Raw genomic sequence first — 19700 nt, forward strand, 5'->3', positions numbered from 1 at the left:
AGTCACACACAGTGTCCTTTCTAATACAAAAATTATAAACTTAGGGAACCCTTTTAGAAAAAAAAATGTACTCTAAAAATTTGTTCTCTCCCTTCTTAAATACCTTCAGGACCTCAGATGGCCACTCATCAGACAAGAAAGTTGGGCAAGACTGGAAGCACACTCTACTCTGTTCTCCTCCTGTTTCACATATTGCAAAGCCCGTGGCAGATCTATCTGCCTTGCCGTTGGAGTCTGCAAAATATGACTCTCCTTTAAGATGGAAATCTGAACATTTATTAGAAACAGAGCCTGCCTCTTCAACAGCCACAGCTATTTTCTTTTAACAGGTTTTTAAAACTTTTTTTTTAAGCAGATTGGAGTGTTTTGAGCTTATGAAAAAAGTTAACTTCACAAAGTCTTTCCTTTTTAAGCTCCTAATGGAAATTGTCAGCCCCCTAGAGGCATGAACTGACCTCTCATTCTCTTGTCTCTAAGGGGTGGTTGTGTGAGCTGTTACGCTGGAAAGAAGATCCTTCTCCAGAAAACAGGACCCTGTGGGAGAACCTCTCCATGATCCGAAGGTTCCTCAGTCTTCCTCAGCCAGAACGTGATGCCATTTATGAGCAGGAGAGCAATGCGGTACATCACCATGGCGACAGGCCGCCCCACATCATCCATGTTCCAGCAGAGCAGATTCAGGTTCGTTTACCTTGGCCAATTCAGTATAGCACTAAGTAAATAGAGCTTTAAACTTAGCAGGGAAATTAGCGTTTCTCTTCTTCCCGCCAGTCTAAACACAGGCTTCTTAGCAAGAGAGAACAATACACTGCCTTCTTGCTCAAGGGGATAAAAGGAAAATTAACACACTTTTTCCAAAATGTGTATTGTGTTCCTCTTCCCCCCCTTCACACCCCCAAAGTGGCAGGAACCCCCTTTTACACTTCTTGTTTGGCAAGTGTGTCTTTGTTAGAATTGGGTTGTTTTGCGTGCGAGAGCTTAAACTTTTTTGGTTTTTAAAAATCAGAATTTAAAAACCTATTTTTTAAATTAATACCAATAGTGCCCCTGAGGAAAGGAATTACTGCTGTTTCTGAAGAGGAAGGTTGTCAAATTATAATTTTGCACCTTGGATTGTGTCCAGGAAGAGGAGGGGAGGGAAAGCTAATTGGACTCTGGCTTCAGACTGCTGGGCCTCCTCACCTTGCCGCTATCTCCCTACACCCTCACAGAACACAGGTTAGGGGTGAGTCACGTCTGTTTGTCTTTCCTTTAGAGCCCCTCTCCCACCACCCTTGGGAAAGGAGAGTCTAGAGGCGTTTTCTTACCAGGCCTGCTGACCCCTGCACCATGGCTCGGTGCTGCTCGTCAGGTGAGCAGGCACAAGTGATGTATGCCAGCCAGAGAGGGAGACGGGGTGGCGTAAAAACCTGCTCCCTCGGTCAGGATTTTCACACTTTCAAAGGACGTACTAACCATGGTGCTGCCCAAAGACCGCTGGGCCAGCAGATTCAGCCATGTGCCTGGCTTGTCGTGTCGTGGGACTTGTCTCCATTCATCCACCGAGGGAACTCCCCTAAGCATCTAGAAGCAAAGCTCTGGGTTCAGGTAGTTTTTTGGTGCTCTCATGGCCTCAATTGCTTAGGAAGTGTGTTGAGACTGGATTTGAGCTGTATAACTTATTTCTGGTAAATCTAAGGGGCTGTTTTTAGCTTTCCCCTTTTAGGAAAAATGCTGTTGCCTTCCAGAGTCCTAAAATTCTACTATCTTTGTTGAATCACCTACATTCTTGGTATCACCAAGATATATATTTCTTGGTGAAAAAGTATATATCTGTGTAGCTAAAAACAATAATAGGGTTATCCATGCACTAGGAAAAAAAAAATCCTTGAGTATGAATTAAAGATAAATTGAAAAAGAGAACCCCTTAGGATATCAAGCACTAAAATAATTGTGAAAGCCTGGAAAACATACTGTTTAGCAAAAACAAAAAAGAGAAAGATATATGTTAAGTAATAAAAAAGTACTTGTTTGAAAATGTAAATTGTTTTTAATAAAATTGCTTCTTAGGGGGATAAAAGGAAATGCTTAGGCACAGTATAAACATTCTAATATTTTGCTGCTTACTCAGGTTGATTTGCTTTGCTGATAAGAATTATGGATAGAGAGTATACAGTATGTGCATGTGTCAAACATTTGTTATGTATAATTGTGTATGGAAATTACTGCACATATACAGACACTAATTATGAAGAAGTGTCTGTATACACTAAATTTAAATCCTAATCACATCTCAGTTTACTATAGACAAAACAATTCACTAGCCCTTTGGGTAGTGGATTGAACCTTTATTTTTCAGTAAGAAAAAAACTTGCAGTGTCAGCCTGGCGCAATTTGGTAAGAAATTGTGTGTATTAAATTAGAACTGTCTGGTAGGAAATTCACAAACGTGAGAATCTCAGAAACCCTTTGGACTCATGAAGGAGAATGCTGAAGAAGAGCAGACACGTACCCATTTTATTTGGAGTTTAAATCAGACTGTCTTCTTCTTGCTGCGTCTTAGCCATCCCATGAAATGGGGCAAAGCGCACATGTCTTTCCCCACGGCTCTGGAGCTCACCTTTCTAAAATGCCTTTGAAATCCTTATTTCTCAATTTTCATTTTAAATCTTTGTTAATTATTTACATCATAATTTGCTTTGCTGTCTTTGCCTTTGATGCGGATCTTTCTGGCAAAGTTTATGGCTCACGTTTTCAGAGCTCTGAGTTTTCACTTCCGTGTGCCAGACCGCACATCAAGGGTAGGGAGGCTCCACTGACCTCTGATAAGGAAGCCCAGTAGCCCCCGCAAAGCCCTATTCATCCCTCCCTTCCTAGTTCTTATCATTTTGATTGTTTTCCTAATGCTGTGGGCCTGTTAGCTGGCTGCCTTTTCGTCCTCAGTCTCTGTCCTCGTCAAAGCAGCTCCGTGTGGGATCCATGACCGCACGTTTGCTGACTTAGCCGGCGCTGCGCGGCGCCCGGAGAACCGAGCCCTGACTGTCTGCCTGTTCCCTTCCAGCAGCCGCCGCCGCAGCCCCAGCAGCCGCCGCCGCCCCCGCCGCAGCCGCAGGCGCAGCAGCCCGCCGGGCCACGGCTGCCCCCTCGGCAGCCCACCGTGGCCTCGCCCGCCGAGGCGGAGGACGAGAACCGGCAGAAGACCCGGCCGCGAACGAAGATTTCCGTGGAGGCCCTGGGCATCCTGCAGAGTTTCATCCAAGACGTGGGCCTGTACCCGGACGAAGAGGCCATCCAGACTCTGTCGGCGCAGCTTGACCTCCCCAAGTACACCATCATCAAGTTCTTTCAGAACCAGCGGTATTATCTCAAGCACCACGGCAAGCTGAAGGACAACTCCGGGTTGGAGGTGGATGTGGCCGAATACAAAGAAGAGGAGTTGCTTAAGGATTTGGAAGAGAGTGTGCAAGACAAGAATGCTAACACCCTTTTCTCGGTGAAGCTAGAAGAAGAGCTCTCAGTGGAAGGAAACACAGACATTAACGCCGACTTGAAAGACTGAGATCAAAGTATTATTTTCATTCAACAGTGCCACTGGTATTTACTAACAAAATGAGAAGTCCGCCTTGTATTCTCTCAGAAACCCTTTGTTGTTTGTTGTTTGGCCAATGAATCTTCAGACACTTGCACAAACAGGAAAGTTGAGAAAGCATAATGCAGACTGCACTAAATGTTTTGCTCTTTTACAGACTGCTGGGCAGCCCCGGGTGAAGCATCGAGGATTGTTTGGTATTAAAAGTTAAAATTTGTGTTCACGGGACACACCAAGGTGTGTACCCCGTAAGCATGATACCAGTGATTTCTTTTTTTTTTTTTTAATTATTATTATTCTGGAGCCTCCAACAAGCATTATAACTTCTGTGATTATCATTTCCTTCCTTTAATTATTTCTGTAACACTCCACACTGATCTTTGGAAACTCGTCCCCTATTTTAAAAAAAGAAAAAAAAAAGAGTTTGTTACTCTATTGTATGTTACAAAAGAACTATAGACTGTGGAATGCAGTTTAAAGATGACATATGCCAACAAATGCCTTGTATTATATGGCACTGCCGTAATTCAAATTTGTTTTTATTTTGGAAATAAAAGTTCACTGTAATTTTTTTTCATTCTCATTGTTACATGATTTTTTAAAAAATGAAAAGAAAATGTGAAACACAATTTAGTCCTCATTATTTATTTGTAGATCCTGCAGCATCATGTTGTAATTAATTTTTTAGAAGTTTCCGTTAAATGTAATATTGCTTCTCCTGTTACCATACTGATTCTTTTCTATTTATAAATGTATTTTGATGGGCAGTAAAACAAAGTGTCTTAAAAGTTTTAAATAGAGAAAATGTGCTTTACACAGTTGCCTATAAAAAGTGCTCTATGTTATCCAAGCAATTCATACTATAAGCTTCACTCTTATTGTTGTATGCAATTTTTACTATCATGCAAATAAGCTTAGGTAAATAAAACTAATAGATCACCTTAGAAAATTATGCAATTAATGTGAAAATAATTGATGTTTGCAATGTGTCTTCCTTTGGTTTACAATCAATTTTAAAGCTACATCTGTATAAAATTTCTGTATAAAGGTGTATTTCTTTTTTATGAGTTTATGGCTATGAAAACACCAGCTATTTTGTTACAGCTGGCTGTTTTTATAAGTGTATCACAATTTTCTTTATGCAGAAACGTTCTGATTAGGAGTGGATATTGACTGTAACTACACAATTAAAATTGTTTGTATGGTATGACATGGTAGGGTTTGTCTGCTTATGTGAAGTAACTTCAAAGAGTCAAAGATGGCCCTCAGTTAGGTGCATGTGAATACTTTCTTGATATTTTACTGATTTTTAAGAAGAGCAGTTGAAAAGTCACTTGAAACACTGTAAATTTAAGTCACAGACATGCTCATTTTTTAAGTTAAACAATGAAGATGATAAGCTGTTTTTGGTTAACATTTTGCTTAATAAACAGAGATAGCAGGATGGTCAAAAGACTCGCCAACAAAAACATAAATCCAGTCTCTAGCAGTTATGTGCTTAGAATAGATTCATCTGCATTTATTTCACAATTCTTCAATTATGGCAACACCTTTTTTAAGCTAATATATAAATATTTTTAAAGGCCATTGATAGTAACATAAAATAGGGGAACATGGACCTTCTGTACAAAAACTCCTTAGTTAGCAATGTATTTTTTTAAGCTATGAATGGAATATAAGTTAATAACTCTGAGCTCATTTGGTTGTGTATGTTGTAACTATAAGAACTACATGAAGAAAATAGGAACACACCTGAAATTTAAACACAAGCTTCAAAATTCTTGTATCATGAGACTCAATAAACTCCCAAGATACAAAATGAGGTGTGCTAAATAATAGTCATAGAAAGGACTGAGTCCAGTGTTGCAGTTTTTGATTCTTATTTTCTTTGTATTCATTGATCTTTTGCTTCCTCTTTTTGAGGTTTCCTAGATGTTCGTGGGAGTATCTGGGTCCCTTGATACTTGGCTTTGAAATCGCCTCTTGTCTTCCTGCCCGTCATTTCCCCAGGCCCTGATAAGCTCATCAGTAGCACCGGGGCTGCTTTAGTGTTGAACTTTTACCCAAGAAACTGAAAGGGGATCACTGAAAACTCCTGATTCAGCTTTAAAAGTACCATTCACTTTGGAAGCACAGCTGGATCACTCTGAAGGCAGCTGCTTTGCTGCAAACTTAAAATTGTTTTGAAAAAGTTTTCAATTCTGTTAATTAAATTGGAAAATAACTTTTGAAACATTCTTGCTCACGAGTTCAGAAAATCATTTGAGCAAAAGGAATTTGAATTAATAAAATATAAATTGGTTTTCATGTATTAATAGACACTAGTACGCCATAAAGTTTTTTAGAAAAATCCTATCTTCGTCTTTCTTTTCTCTGAGTTTAAGGGGAAAAGCTAGAGCAGAGAGTAGAGGGTTTTTTGTTTTTTGTTTTTTTCAACCAGACCAGCACTTAACATAAGGTGTCAGGCAGGTGTGAAACTTACTAATCTTTTTGGAAGGAGAAATTGGGTTGCAAATAAGATTTTCCCATTCCCAGTAACCTCCTAACTTTTGAAATAACATTCTCAATGAAACAATGCGTGTGTGTAGGAAATCAGTATAACAAATACTGACGAAATTCTCACTTAGACCCTTTAACGTAAGGAGCATAATTTTCTTAATATGTTTCAAACCAAACAACAACAACAACAAAAGCACACGTCAATAAACAATGACAGTCATCATGGAGAGAGCAAAATTGTTTTCAGAGAAGATGGCACATTTTGGAAAAGATTTGTCTGGGTGATCTTCCACAATGTCATTTATCGCTCATACCAGCCTTCTTGTTGCGGGCGGCTCTGGTGAAATTCCTTGAACAACCTTCATTGTGTCCAAGTGTTAGAGACTTTTAAAAGTTGGGCATGACATCGCACTTCGTGCTCTTAAGACCTTCGCAGAGTCAGGTAGTTTACGGGTAATGTCAACCTTGTGCATCTGAATCTGTCATGGATTCCTTCCCTCAGCACTTTGCCACTAATTTGTATTACACTCTGTGGCCATATGATACTTGCACATTATGCAAAAAATAACGATAGTATCTCCTTGGCACATAAGATGCAGAGTTGACACATAACCTTTGAAAACCGAGGTAACTAATATGTGTGCCCTAGTTGTGTGGCACTTTGGTTACAAAGTCTGTACATATGTATAAAAATTGTATCCATTAACATTTAGTCCTAAGGAATTCTGATCTTAAAAGAAGTGGGATTTTTTTCCAAGTAGTGATATCTATATCTAACTGTGCTTATCTAAAATATATAGATTGAGTAGAAAACATGTTCAAATGGTTCGAGATTGAGTAAAAATGACAATCCCATATGTTGCATTATTAAATTCTGCCCTATTCCCTATTGTTATCATCGGCTGATATTAAGGTCCTTGATTATCACGATATTATCAATAAATGAGGTATTCTGAATTTTCTGGTGATATTTTCAAGAAAAGCAATTAAAATATATATGCCCTATTGTGTAGCCGATAAAAACAGGACTACTGTGTTAAAGCAAGCCAGAAACTTGCATGATAGTGTGAAAACCAATGGAGGTCCAAAAGTATTAATCATATCTAAAATACCAGAAGATATCTATGCTATAGTCTACCTTACAAATAAATATTTTTTACTTTTTAAGGGGGCATATTATGGATTCAGTGTTTCTTCCCGGCAATCCTTGTAATGTAAATACTAAATACTTGCATGTCTTTTGACAAAGGCTAAACTACAATCTATTAACATACACATTTTTGATAAAATATGAAGTACCCTTACTAAAGAAATGTGACGGAAGGCGTATGTCCAGAATACTATACCTGTTTAACAATACCAAATGTTAAATAAAAATAGTTTGGAATTAATGTTTAAAAGATGAGCAACATTTTTATGTTATCCTACTTATGCAGATCATATGTATTTTATTTCCAAATTTAATTTTATCAAAATAATTCTACACCAATTCCATTATGGATTCTTGCCTTATACCAAGGTTGTGTATGAAGTCAGTTTCTTCCATCAGCTATTTTCAACTTCTAATATCTCTACTGTCATCAAAAGCACACGACTGTGGCCCTGTTCTCTATGATAATGGTTGATGAGGTGGTTGCTGAGGAAATACAGTAGAACAGTACGTTAGAGTTGTTGCCGTGCAAAGTAAACACACACAAAGAAACTCTAAATTGACATACTTTGCACTGTTAAATGTTGAACGTTATTTCTTTACTGTTAGTTGAATTTTTTTTACTGTTAGTGAATATTTGCTTTTTATGGTATTCAAATAAGTTTTTGTTACAGTGACAGTCTCTAATTCGTGCCCTTACACCCCAAAGATAAATGATGTCCCATGTGCCACTCTGATTTTCCACCCACAAAAGGGTGGGTGGAACAGAGCAGTACCTGTTCAATGAGCGTGTTGAGAAGTTTCAAATATTTACCGGTATCCATTAATTCGTTAAGTCTGTGGCAATGTGATGCAAAATGAGCATTTGTCCAGAGCACAGACCTGTCCAACAGCATCTTAATGTGGGGACAAGTTTCACCTACTCCACTTTTGTTTCGAATTTTTGTTTTCAAATATTTGTTTTACCAGAGAGGCCTCCTTCCTAACTTGGCCCTCAAATATACTTAAAACGATAACAGCAACATTTGTAGAATGCTTCCTTTTACAAGGCAGTGCCACCAACGGATCTCCATTCCGCTCTGCGATTCCTAAGGCAGATCCTGAAATTCCCACTTCAAAGACGAGAGAGGGAAGCTCCGGGTAACTGATTTCTTCAGCTGTTAAATGGCCACATCAATCTCAAACCCAAGTTTCCTAGCCACAAGTTTCAATCTCTATTTTCTCCTTAAAAGCTTTTTCAAATGTAGAAGAAAAAATTAATTGCAATTCAAAATTTTCAGAAAGATAATGTAACGTGTTTTGCTAATATAAAAAGTCCATCAATAGGTAATTGAAATCAAGTGTATGAAATGTTTCATCATGAAATATTAACTTCAAAACTCTGCATCCTGGTGGAAGATCCGTATATACCACATTGTGTTTTTTAAATGAACACTTTATTATAGGAATGTTCACATACACACAAAGAAGGAGAGAACAGTATAATGAACCCCCGAAGATTCACCACCCAGTTCAACAATTGTAACATTTTTCCATTAATAAATACTCTGTGAAACTCATTAAAATTAAGATGAAATGTCTATGAAAATATCGCAACTGTTCAATGGCTTTTGCCCATAATGATATGACATCATCTTACTTTTTTGCAAAGTAGTGAATTTTCTGATTTCTGGACAAAAGTATTAAAACTTGAACTTTTTCTCAGAGCCCTCTGAGAATTCTCAAAAAGCCAATTTTAGAAGGAGAACCTGTGAGAATTCCTCAAATATTTGTAACATAAAAAAATAGAGGCAAGCCAGCCTCTCTTTATTTATAAACAATACATGCTTTCATATCATTGTTGAAACTAAAGTACATAATTTTCAGTTATGCATAATAAAATATGTAATTAAGCAGCATTCCATGGTGGATTAAAGAATTAAAAGCTTCAGGTGCAGAAAAGAATTTGTTGGCATTTTCTTTTTCAAGGTGGTATTTGGAGGTGTTACTTTTCATTTTCCTTTGACATCTTATACACAAATAAATAGACAGAAACAGGTGAGAAGCAGAGAAATGAAGAATTGGCATTACTACAATAGATCTGGAAAACCCAGCCAGGGAGAATATTTGCAACATGCCCACCAAGGCTAAATTAAAAAGGACAGAAATCTCCTTAGCCTGGGGAGTAAAACAATTCTCTGAACAGGAGCGTGTGCTTCAAGAAATTGAAATAACAGAGTAAAAAGGTAACTGAATTCAGTAATTCCTATATTTCAAACTACATTGAATTAATTCACACTCCAATTGCTCCAGTCCAGGAAAGGTATTTTTCAAATGAAGAACTACATTTAATTAATAATCCTGGGCCATAAACACTGAAGTTCATAGAGGCATTTGGCATTTATCCTATTTTTTTAAAAAAGTAATGTATCAAATACAATCAAACCACTCAAATGTCAGAATGTGTCAGGATGATTCTGATGATGCTCTTCTCCTGAACATCTAAGAAAATAAAATTATGTTACAGAGATGAAGCTCTGCGTCTACCATCAGTAAAACTTTCTCTCTAGTACCTAGAGTTTTTAATGTAATGCTCAAACTAAGGTTATAATCAACCATGTAAGATCAAGTAAAGTCAAATATCATATACTTCGATTACTCATATCCTGCCACAGAAAAATATGCTTGGTAAATGAAGGGATGAATGAATGAGATCAGACAATTCAGAAGAAATGTTGGATATGTAGTATGGACGCATAACCCTTGGACAGTCCTCTTAGTTGCCATGTGTAAAGAGGTTTCAGTTAGCCTTTAATATCTCCTGGTTCTGCTGAATATGACATTGTTGTATTTGTGTGCAGTTTTGTTAGTTTGGGTTTTGTGTGTGTGTGTGTGCGCGTGCGTGTGTTTGTGAGGAGGATTGGCCCTGAGCTAACGTCTGTTGCCAATCTTCCTCTTTTTGCTTGAGGAAGATTGTCGCTGAGCTAACATCTGTGCCAATCTTCCTTTATTTTATGTGGGATGCTGCCACAGCATGGCTTCACAAGTGCTGCTAGGTCCGTGCCTGGGATCTGAACCTGGGAACCTCAGGCTGCACAAGTGGAGTGCGTGAACTTAACTGCTATACTACAGGGCCAGCCCCATTGTGTGCATTTTTATACCCATCTTATTACCAAAGAAATTTGCCAAGACTTTCATATACAGTACGATAACACAGAATAAGAAAGAAAAAATTAAATTCATATAGAAAATAACAGAAAATGAAAAAAATATGTTTGATGCACAGAAATGCATGTCATGAGATCCTATACAATTTATTATACTGGGCTACCAAAATTTTTAACAGTTTTATTGTGGTATTGTTGACATACAATAAACTGTATGTAAATAAAGTGTGTAATTTGATAAGTTTTGACGTATATGTCAAATGCAAATATTACATACACACGCACACAAAACTGGGAAGGTAATGAACATATCCATCCTCCCAGTAGTTTCCTTGTGTCCTTTTGTAATATCCTGCCCTCCCACCTTTCCCATCCTCATCTGTCACCATCCCCAGGAAACCACTGATCTCTCACTATAGATTAGTTTGCATATTCTGGAATTTTATGTAAATAGAATAACTCAGTATGTACTCCCTTTCGTCTGACTTCTTTCACTAAGCATAATTGTTTTAAGAATCATTCATGTTCATTCCATTTATTTTTTAGAAATATTACCTTTTGTGGATATAGCGTAATTTGTTTATCCATTAAGCAGTTGATGGATATTTGCATTATTCCCAGTTTTTGGCTGTTACAAATAAAGATACTATGAGCAATTACATGCATGCTTTTGTATGGACATATTTCATTTCTCTTGGGTACATTCCTAGGAGTAAAATAATTTTTCGTATCATAGGTATTAGTTTAACTTTTTAAGAAACTGACAAACTGTTTTCCAAAGTGGGTGTAGTGTTTACATTTCCACCAGCAGTGTATGAGTTCCTGTTGCTTCATATGCTTGCCAACACTTGATATGGTCAGTCTGTCTAGTTGTAAACAGTCTAAAAGTATTTAGTGATATCTCATGATGATTTTAATTGGCATTTCTGTAATGCATTGGATTTCCCTAATCGAATATCTTTTCATATGATTTGCTATCCATATATCTTCTTTCATAAAGTATCTGTTCTTCTGCCTAATTTTATTGGGTTGTTTGTTTTCTTATTAAGTTTTGAGAGTCTTTTATATATTGTGGTTATGAGTCTTTTGTCAGATTTGTGATTTGCAAGTATTTTCTGTCAGTCTATGGTTTGTATTTTCACTGTTAACAGTGTCCTTTAGAGAATAGAAAGAAGTTCTTGATTTTGGTGAAGTCCAATTTAACAATTTTTTTTTCTTCTAAAGATCTTGTTTTTAGTGTTGTATATAAGTAACATTTACCTAATCCAAGGTCACAAAAATTTTCTCCTATCTTTTCTTTTGGAAGTTTCATAGTTTTAGAATTTACATTTATATCCATGATCCATTTTGAGTTAATTTTTTAATATGGTACAAGGTATCAAGGTGATCAAAATGTTTTCTTTTTTCTTTTCTGCATATATGTTTCCAGTTGTTCCAGCACCATTTGTTTAAAAGACTGGTCATTCTCCATTGAATTGCCTTTGTGCCTTTGTCAAAAATCAATTGACCATATATGTGTGTGTCACTTCTGGACTTTCTATTTTGTTTTGTTGCTCTGTCAACATTTCCACCAAGGAAAGGTTGTTTACTATGGCTTTGTAACAAGTCTACAGGTAATCTACGTCTTCAAACTTTATTCTTCAAAATCATTTTGGTGATTCTGAGTTTTTTCAACCTATGAATTTTATATTCAGCTCATCAATTTCTACAAAAAAAATCTTCTGGGTTTTTATTGGGATTGCTTTAACTCCAGAGATCATTTTGGGAAGAATTGGCATTTTAATGACATTGAGTCTTTGGGTCCAGGAACACGATATATCTCTTCATTTATGTGGGTCTTCTTTCATTTTTCTCAGCAGTGTTTTATAGTTTTCAGTATATAGTTCTAGCACATTTTGTCAGATTTATCCCTAAATTATTTCGTATTTTTTATTCCATTGCATATGATGTTTAAAAATTTTTTTATTTCTAGTATATAGAAACAGTTGATATTTTGTATATCAATCTTTTATACTGCAAATTGGCCTAAACTCACTTAATAGTTCTAGTAGCTTTTTTGTAGATTCTATCAGATTTTCTGCATAGACAGTCATGTCATCTACAAATAAAGACAGTTTTGTTTCTTCTTTCCAATCTAAATGCCTTCTTTCTTTTCTTTATTTTATTTTCTAGAACATTCAGTACAATGTTGAATAGGAATAGTGAGAGCAGATATCACTGCCTTGTTCCTGAACTTATGTGCCAGCACCGTTCTAAACCCTTTATAATACAAATTCACTTAATCTATATAATGACCATATAAGGTAGATACATTATTATCATTATATTATTGATAATTAAACTGAGCCACAGTTTATGAAACTGGCCCCAGTGGATATATTTCTCAACCACTCTTTCACCTCTGAAAGTGCTATAGCTATAGTTTTTGCCTCAGCATTTGTTACTCTATCCTTACATACCACAAGGGTCATAACTTTAACACTCAACTCTTGATTAGGTTCTCTGGCTATGCCACAAAGTCCTATTCAACTAAAATGAAGTGGAAATATGGGAGGGAGAAGAGGGAGCATTATACAAAGAATAAAATCAAGAGAAGAGAGCTAGGAGAAGGAAGAAAGACACAAGAAGAGAAAGATGAAGATGTTGGGGAGGAAATAGAAAAACTTTGCTTGGCAAGTGAGATTACTCAAAGGGGAAGCATACCTCCTGCATATTTCCATATTATGAGTGAAAGAGAAATTCTGGGAACAACATGGCAAACTGACTTCTTTTAATGATTCTAGAAACACTGCCTGTTTTTAAGTTTGGTGGTTCCAATAAATGTCCTAATTTTGGAAAAATAAAATATTTCTATGTATAATATTGGAAAGGATCAAAGAACAATTGTCAATGCCCTAGATAAGAGATTGGCAATCTATGGTCCATGAGCCAAATCTGGCCTGCCACTTGTTTTATAAATAAAGTTTTATTGGAACACAGCCATGCCCATTTATTTGCGTATTTTCTATGGCTGCCTTTGTGCTACAACAACAGAATTAGAATGATTGTGAAAGAGACTTTATGGCCATCAAGGCTAAAATATTTACTCTCTGGCATTTTATAGAAAATATTTGTCAACCTCTGCCCTAGATCATTAAGCTGTGCCAAGGTTTACAAAGGTAAAGAATTAAAGCAACTTTCTGGATTACTTGTGTCAAAATAATCATTTCAGTATTTTTCAGAAAGGTTGGAGCATATATTAATTGGAAAACTCTTTTGTTCTCAATTCCATGCCTCACTTGATGTTTATGAAGAATCTAACTTTTTCGTTTCTACTAAATACCTCATTGGCCTATGCAAGAGTACAAGATCAGAGATCCTATACCCTGGTGCTCAGCAGTAACTATTCCATAAATTTAGAAAATTATTGACTAGAAACTTCACCCCTTCTTGATAAACTCAAGAAGTGTTAATATTCTTGGCAAAATTGTTTTTGCACTAATTGCTGTACCCATCTGCTCTGTGAGATTGATTAGACTGTAAGAGTATTTGCTCTCTCCAGCAATCATTGCTTCCTGGCCCAGCAGAAAGCTAGATCTGTCTTATTTCCATCCTGAGAAGGACATGCCACTGACAACTGTAGGCTTTTCCTTTGAGGATTTAAGATTAAATTGGCACTTGGCTTGATGGCCCTTCAGGAAATGATTTAGTCTAGAGAGAGTTCTGTTGAAGTAAACCAGGACCACAGGGATTTAAATTATCCCTTCTTACATAGAGAACCTCCACTATTTCAGAAAGGCTATTTCTCTAGACGCAGTGGTTGAGTACCATGTCCTGGAGAAATGTTCTACTGACCACTGGAGAACCCAGGAGGAGCAAAGGGCCCTGCCCTCCTTCCTGTAACACTTGGGCTCATGAAACCTGCAGAGACTGAGTAATGCTGTCAGCGCGTCTAGGGGAAAGCAGCTGCAGAGCCTAATTCTGTCTGGATTGGACCCAACATTTAATTTATTTATTTAGTGCTAAAAATACACCTATTACAACAGTCTCTGGGTAAAAAAATAGGCAAAAACATAAGAAAGAAAAACTTATAGCAAACGTTTATGCAAAAACAGCAACAGGCTTCTGCCATGACAACTTTCTTCATGGACCTTATTGCAACACCATATAGGACAATTATTCCAGAGCCTGGGTATATGTAGACAACGTCCTACATGAAACAAGAGACTTGACTTTACAGATCAAGAGTGAAAAGATCCCTTTCTCTGCAAATCTACAAAAGGAATCTCAAGAGAATTTCATTTGACAACATTTTATACTCTCCTTACAAGGGGCCAGGTAGTGTGAGTTTAAAATCGCCCCTGCCTGAGAGGGAAACTAGACTAGCAGGAGTTCCCACATACTTGTCTCTCCATAGATACTTATGTAAAGCTGAGTTTCCACTGGACCAAAGGGAGATGAGAAAAATTAAAAAGAAAGATGAAGTAAAAGTTTTTGTAATGCTCTATTTGTCCATTTTAAAGGACGGCAATTTCTGAGAGTTTTGGGTTCTTACTTTTTGGTGGTAAAACATCTCTTTTGTGAAAAGATGGTGATAAATTATGAGAGGATCATTTGTTTTTTACTAACCTTGAGTGGTGCAATGAATAGAAAGCAACCTTATTGAGACCACCACTAAAAATCTTTGGTTTTATTTTGTTTTATGTATATATGAAATCTAAAACCTAAGAATCTTTGAATTTAATCAGCAGTTCTCAAACTTTTTGGTCTCAGAATTTCTTTTTACTTATAAAAATTATTGAGACTTCCACTTCTAGGAAAATGGAGTAGACATACTTCTCCTTATTCCTCCTGCTAAGTACAACTAAAACTCCTGGACATTATATATAAAACAAGCACTAAAAGACCCCAAAAGTAGCAAGAAGGTAAACTGGCTAGGGACCTCAGGATCCAAGGAACAACATAGTGATAAGGTCTCTGGGTTTCCTTTTTGCCTCATATATCCCAGACTTGGAGCTGAAAAAGCCAGAAACCCAGAAATGCCAGTGGGCACAAAGAAAAGAAGCCCCTTCAAAGCCTGCTATCTCTAGCCAAAGGAAAAGAAAGGGGCTGCCTGGGCGCTGGCCTGGTGGCATAGTGGTCGAGTTCAGCATGCTCCACTTTGGTGGCCTGGGGTTTGTAGGTTTGAATCTCAGACACAGACCTATACCACTCATCAAGCCATGAGGTGGAGGCATCCCGCATACAAAATAGAGGAAGAATGGCACAGATATTAGCTCAGGGCCAATCTTCCCTGAGCAAAAAGAGGAGGATTGGCAATAGGTGTTAGCTCAGGACCAATCTTCCTCGCTAAAAAAAAAAAAAAAAAAAAAAATCATTTGTGTAAGAAAAGGGGCTGCCTAGCAAGAAAGAAAACTTTTAAACATTTAGCTGCGCTACTCCAGCCATACACCATGGAAAACACTGTGTCCTACCCCCCACCCAGTCAAGCAAAGCTAAGTGAAGAGCCCAGATTTCCACTCTCAAGAGACCATAACAAGGTGCCCTGGCCTCCCCAGTGGGGTGGTGTCAGAGGAGGACTAGTGGACAGTCAAGATTTTCGTCATTGCCCAAGGGTAACAAGACAATCCCACACCCCCAAAATGGTGTCATGGAGGCCACATGAAGAGCAGTAACAAGGTACTCTTACTTCTCTCAGCCACGGTGATATCACTGAAGTCCTTGTGGAGAGCTGGAACTCCCACTCCTCACTCAGCAATAACAAGGAGAAGCCCTCCAGAAGTCAATGAAAGCCAAGTGGGGAAGCTGCACTTCCACCTCCACCTAGAGGTCATAAGGGGGTATCCCCACCTCTCTTGCCAGAGCAGTGTCAAAAAAAGTCAACTAAAACAGAGGATTTAATTAAGATTCAGAGTTGCATAACCTAATACCCAAAATACCCAAGTTTCAGTAAAAAAAAAATTAATCATACCAAAACCCCAGAAAATCTCAAACTGGATATAAAAAAGACAATCAATGGATGAAACACTGAGATTACAGAGACATTAGAATTATCTAACAAAGATTTTAAACCAGTCATAACAATGCTTCAATGAGCAAATACAAATATGTTTGAAACAAATGAGGAAATAGAAAATTTCAGCAAAGGCATGGAAGATATAAACAAGAGCCAAATGGAAATTTTAGAACTGGAAAGTTCAATAACTGAAATCAACTGAATGGAGGAGAAACAAGGCAAAGCTGAAAAAGCAGTTGGAATAATAGCTGAAAACTTCCCAAATGCAGTAAAAGACATAAACGGATAGACTCAATAAACTGAGCAAACCCTAAATATAATAAACCTCCAAGAAATCCATACCAAGACATATTATAATCAAACTTTGGAAAACTAAAGACAAAGGAATTATTTTGAACCTAACAAGAAAGAAACCACACTTGACATATAGGGAGAAAACATTTTGAAAAAGCAGATTTCTCATCGGAAACCGTGAGACCGGAAGGAAGTGGCACAACATTTTTCAAGTACAGAAAGAATGGTCAATGCAGAGGTTAAGGAGGGCATGGCATGGTAGTGGGTATGACTCTAAAAGGGCACCATGAGGGCTCCCTGTGGTGATGGAAATGTTCTGTTCCTTGATTGTATCAATGGCAATGTCCTCTTTGTGATATCGTGCTATGCTTTTCAAGATGCTACCATTGCAGAAAACTGGGTAAAGTGTACATAGTTCTCTCTGGACTAGTTCTTATAATTGCATATGAATCTAAAATTTTCTCAAAATGAGAAGCTTAGTTAACAATAAATTATTGAATTAAAAACAGAATTACCATATGATCTAGCAATTCCACTTCTGGTTATTAATCCAAAAAGAATTGAAAGCACGGTCTTGAGATATTTGCAGAACTATGTTCACAGCAAGCAGCACTATTCACAATAGCCAAGAGGTTGAAGCAACACAAATGTCCACTGATGGATGAATAGATAAACAAAATGTGGTATATACAGTCAGGCACTGCATAATGAAGTTTAGTCAACAATGGACCACATATGACAGTGGTCCCATAAGATTATAACAGAACTGAAAAATTCCTATTGCCTACTGACATCATAGCCAGCTTAACCTCATAGCACAATGCCTTACTCACATGTTTGTGGTGATGCTGGTGTAAACAAACATACTGCACTGCCAGTCACATAAAAGTATAGCACAGTACATAATATTTGATAATAAATGACTGTTACTGGTTTATATATTTACTGTACTATACTTTTTATCATTATTTTACAGTGTACTCTTTCTACTTATAAAAAAAGTTTACTGTAAAACAGTATGCCATGTTACATCAACAGCAGCCTCATACATCTCATGTTTCCCGTGTCTCTTGATTGCATCATTTTCTCTTGCGCTTGATTTGATCTCATGTTGTTTTGTTCATCATGGCCCCTAAGTGTACAAAATTCACTGCTAATGTTGCCAGTAAGAAGCCATGTCAAGTAATTGTCCTGGAAACAAAGGTAAAAGTGATTAAGGACAACAAAGGTGGAAAATCAGCGATGATTATTGCTCATCAGTCAGGCATGCCCCATTCTGCCATAGCTATGATCTTGAAGAACAAGAACAAAGTGATGGGAGCTTTCAAAGGATCTGCTTTGCTGAAGGCAATGAGACTAACAAAAACTGAAGAATAGCCTCTATCAGACATGGAGAAACTTCTAATGACCTGGATTAAAGACTAGACACAGATGTGCCTCCCTCTCAGCACCACGATGCTCACGGCCAAAGCAAAAAGGTTGCTTGCAATGTTGAAAGAAAAAGCTGGACCTGACTACAATATTGAATTTACTTCCAGCTCTGGGTGTTTTAAACAATTCAAGAATCATTATTCATTACATGATGTAAAAGTGAGTGGTGAGTCTGTGAGTGCTGGTATGAAGGCTGCTGAAGAATTTTTGGGTACTCTAGATAAGCTGATTGTGAAGAAAAATTACTTGTCATAGCAAATATTCCATATGGATGAAACCTCCCTATTCTGGAAATGGATGCCTGAAAGGACTTTCATCCATAAGGAGGCCAAGTCAATGCCAGGTTTCAAGGCTTTTAAGCACAGGATAACAGTCTTGCTTGGGGGCAGTGTTTCAGGCTACTAATTGAAACCCTTTGTGATCTGGCACAGTGAGAACCCCAGGGCCTTCAAGCATGTCAGTAAGGACACATCATCACTGTACTACAGGAGCAGTAAGAAGTCATGGATGACCCAGCTCCTCTCCCAAGTTGCCTTCCTGAATTGCTATGCCAGCAAAATGTCAAAGTACTATTTGGAGAATACCATACCTTTCAAGATTTTGCTTCGTGTTGATAATACTCCTGGACATCCTCTTTTTATTGGTGATCTTCATCCAATGTCAAAGCAGTGTTTCTCCCTCCAAATACCACCTCTTTGATCCAACCAATGGATCAAGGAGTTATGGCAGCTTCTAAGGCCTACTACCTGAGGGGACCTTTGCCTAGGCTATTGCTGCAATTGAGGAAACACTGATGCAATTCTGGAAGGATTATAACATCTATGACTGCATCAAGAACCTCGTTTGTGCTGGGGGTGATGTCTCCAAGGAGTGTACGAATAGCATCTGGAAGAAGACACTCAAGAGGTTCGTCCATGACTTCACAGATTTGCCGAGAATGAGGAGGTTGCAAAAATCGACAAGGCAGTGGTTGAGAAAGCAAACAACTTTACCCTGGGTGTGGGTGAGGATGACATTGAGGAGCTCCTGGAGGTGGCTCCTGAGGAATTGACCAATGAGGAGTTGTTGAAACAGGAATAGGAACACATAGCTGAAAAAGAAGCAAGAGAAAAGGAAACAGCAGAAGAAAAAGAGTCCCCAAGAAAGTTCACAGTGAAGGGTTTGGCAGAAGCTTTTTCAGACCTCAACAAACTTCTCTCTTTTTTTTATTTTTGGAAGGAAGATTCACTCTGAGCTAACATCTGTTGCCAATCTTCCGCTTTTTTTTTTTTTTCTGCTTGAGGAAGATTAGCCCTGAGCTAACATCTGTGCCAATCTTCCTCTACTTTGTATGTAGGATGCCTCCACAGCATGGCTGATGAGTGGAGCAGGTCCACACCCAGGATCCAAACCCGCAAACCCAGGCCACTAAAGCAGAGCATGTGGAACTTTAGCCACTTGGCCACGGGGCTGGCCCCATTGAGCTTCTTAAAAAGTTTGAAAACATGGACCCCCAACACTGAAAGGTTTTCATTAATAGAGAGGAACATTCATAGTGCATTATCTGCTTACAGGCAAATCTATGACAACAAAAGAAACAAACCAAGCAAACCACCATGGACATATTTCCGTAAAGAG

The 19700-nt window shown here is 37.8% G+C and overlaps 1 protein-coding gene across 7 annotated transcripts in view; it reads left to right on the plus strand.

Moving 5' to 3' along the window:
• The window catches only part of SATB1 (SATB homeobox 1), a 90377-nt gene extending 85599 nt beyond the window's left edge, over positions 1-4778 (plus strand). For 3 of the 7 annotated variants that reach the window (XM_070577516.1, XM_070577514.1, XM_070577515.1), the window contains exons 10-11: positions 478-681; positions 3041-4778. In XM_070577516.1, the coding sequence (XP_070433617.1) occupies positions 478-681; positions 3041-3538 (702 nt within the window). In that variant the 3' untranslated portion in view covers positions 3539-4778. Of the gene's footprint in view, positions 1-477; positions 682-1255; positions 1352-3040 lie in introns of all 7 variants that reach the window. The other 4 variants (XM_070577519.1, XM_070577517.1, XM_070577518.1 and 1 more) reach the window with 2 other exon arrangements.
• Positions 4779-19700: the final 14922 nt, after the last annotated feature.

The sequence above is a fragment of the Equus przewalskii genome, chromosome 15, assembly GCF_037783145.1.
Source record: "Equus przewalskii isolate Varuska chromosome 15, EquPr2, whole genome shotgun sequence".
Classification (NCBI taxonomy): Eukaryota; Metazoa; Chordata; class Mammalia; order Perissodactyla; family Equidae; genus Equus; species Equus przewalskii.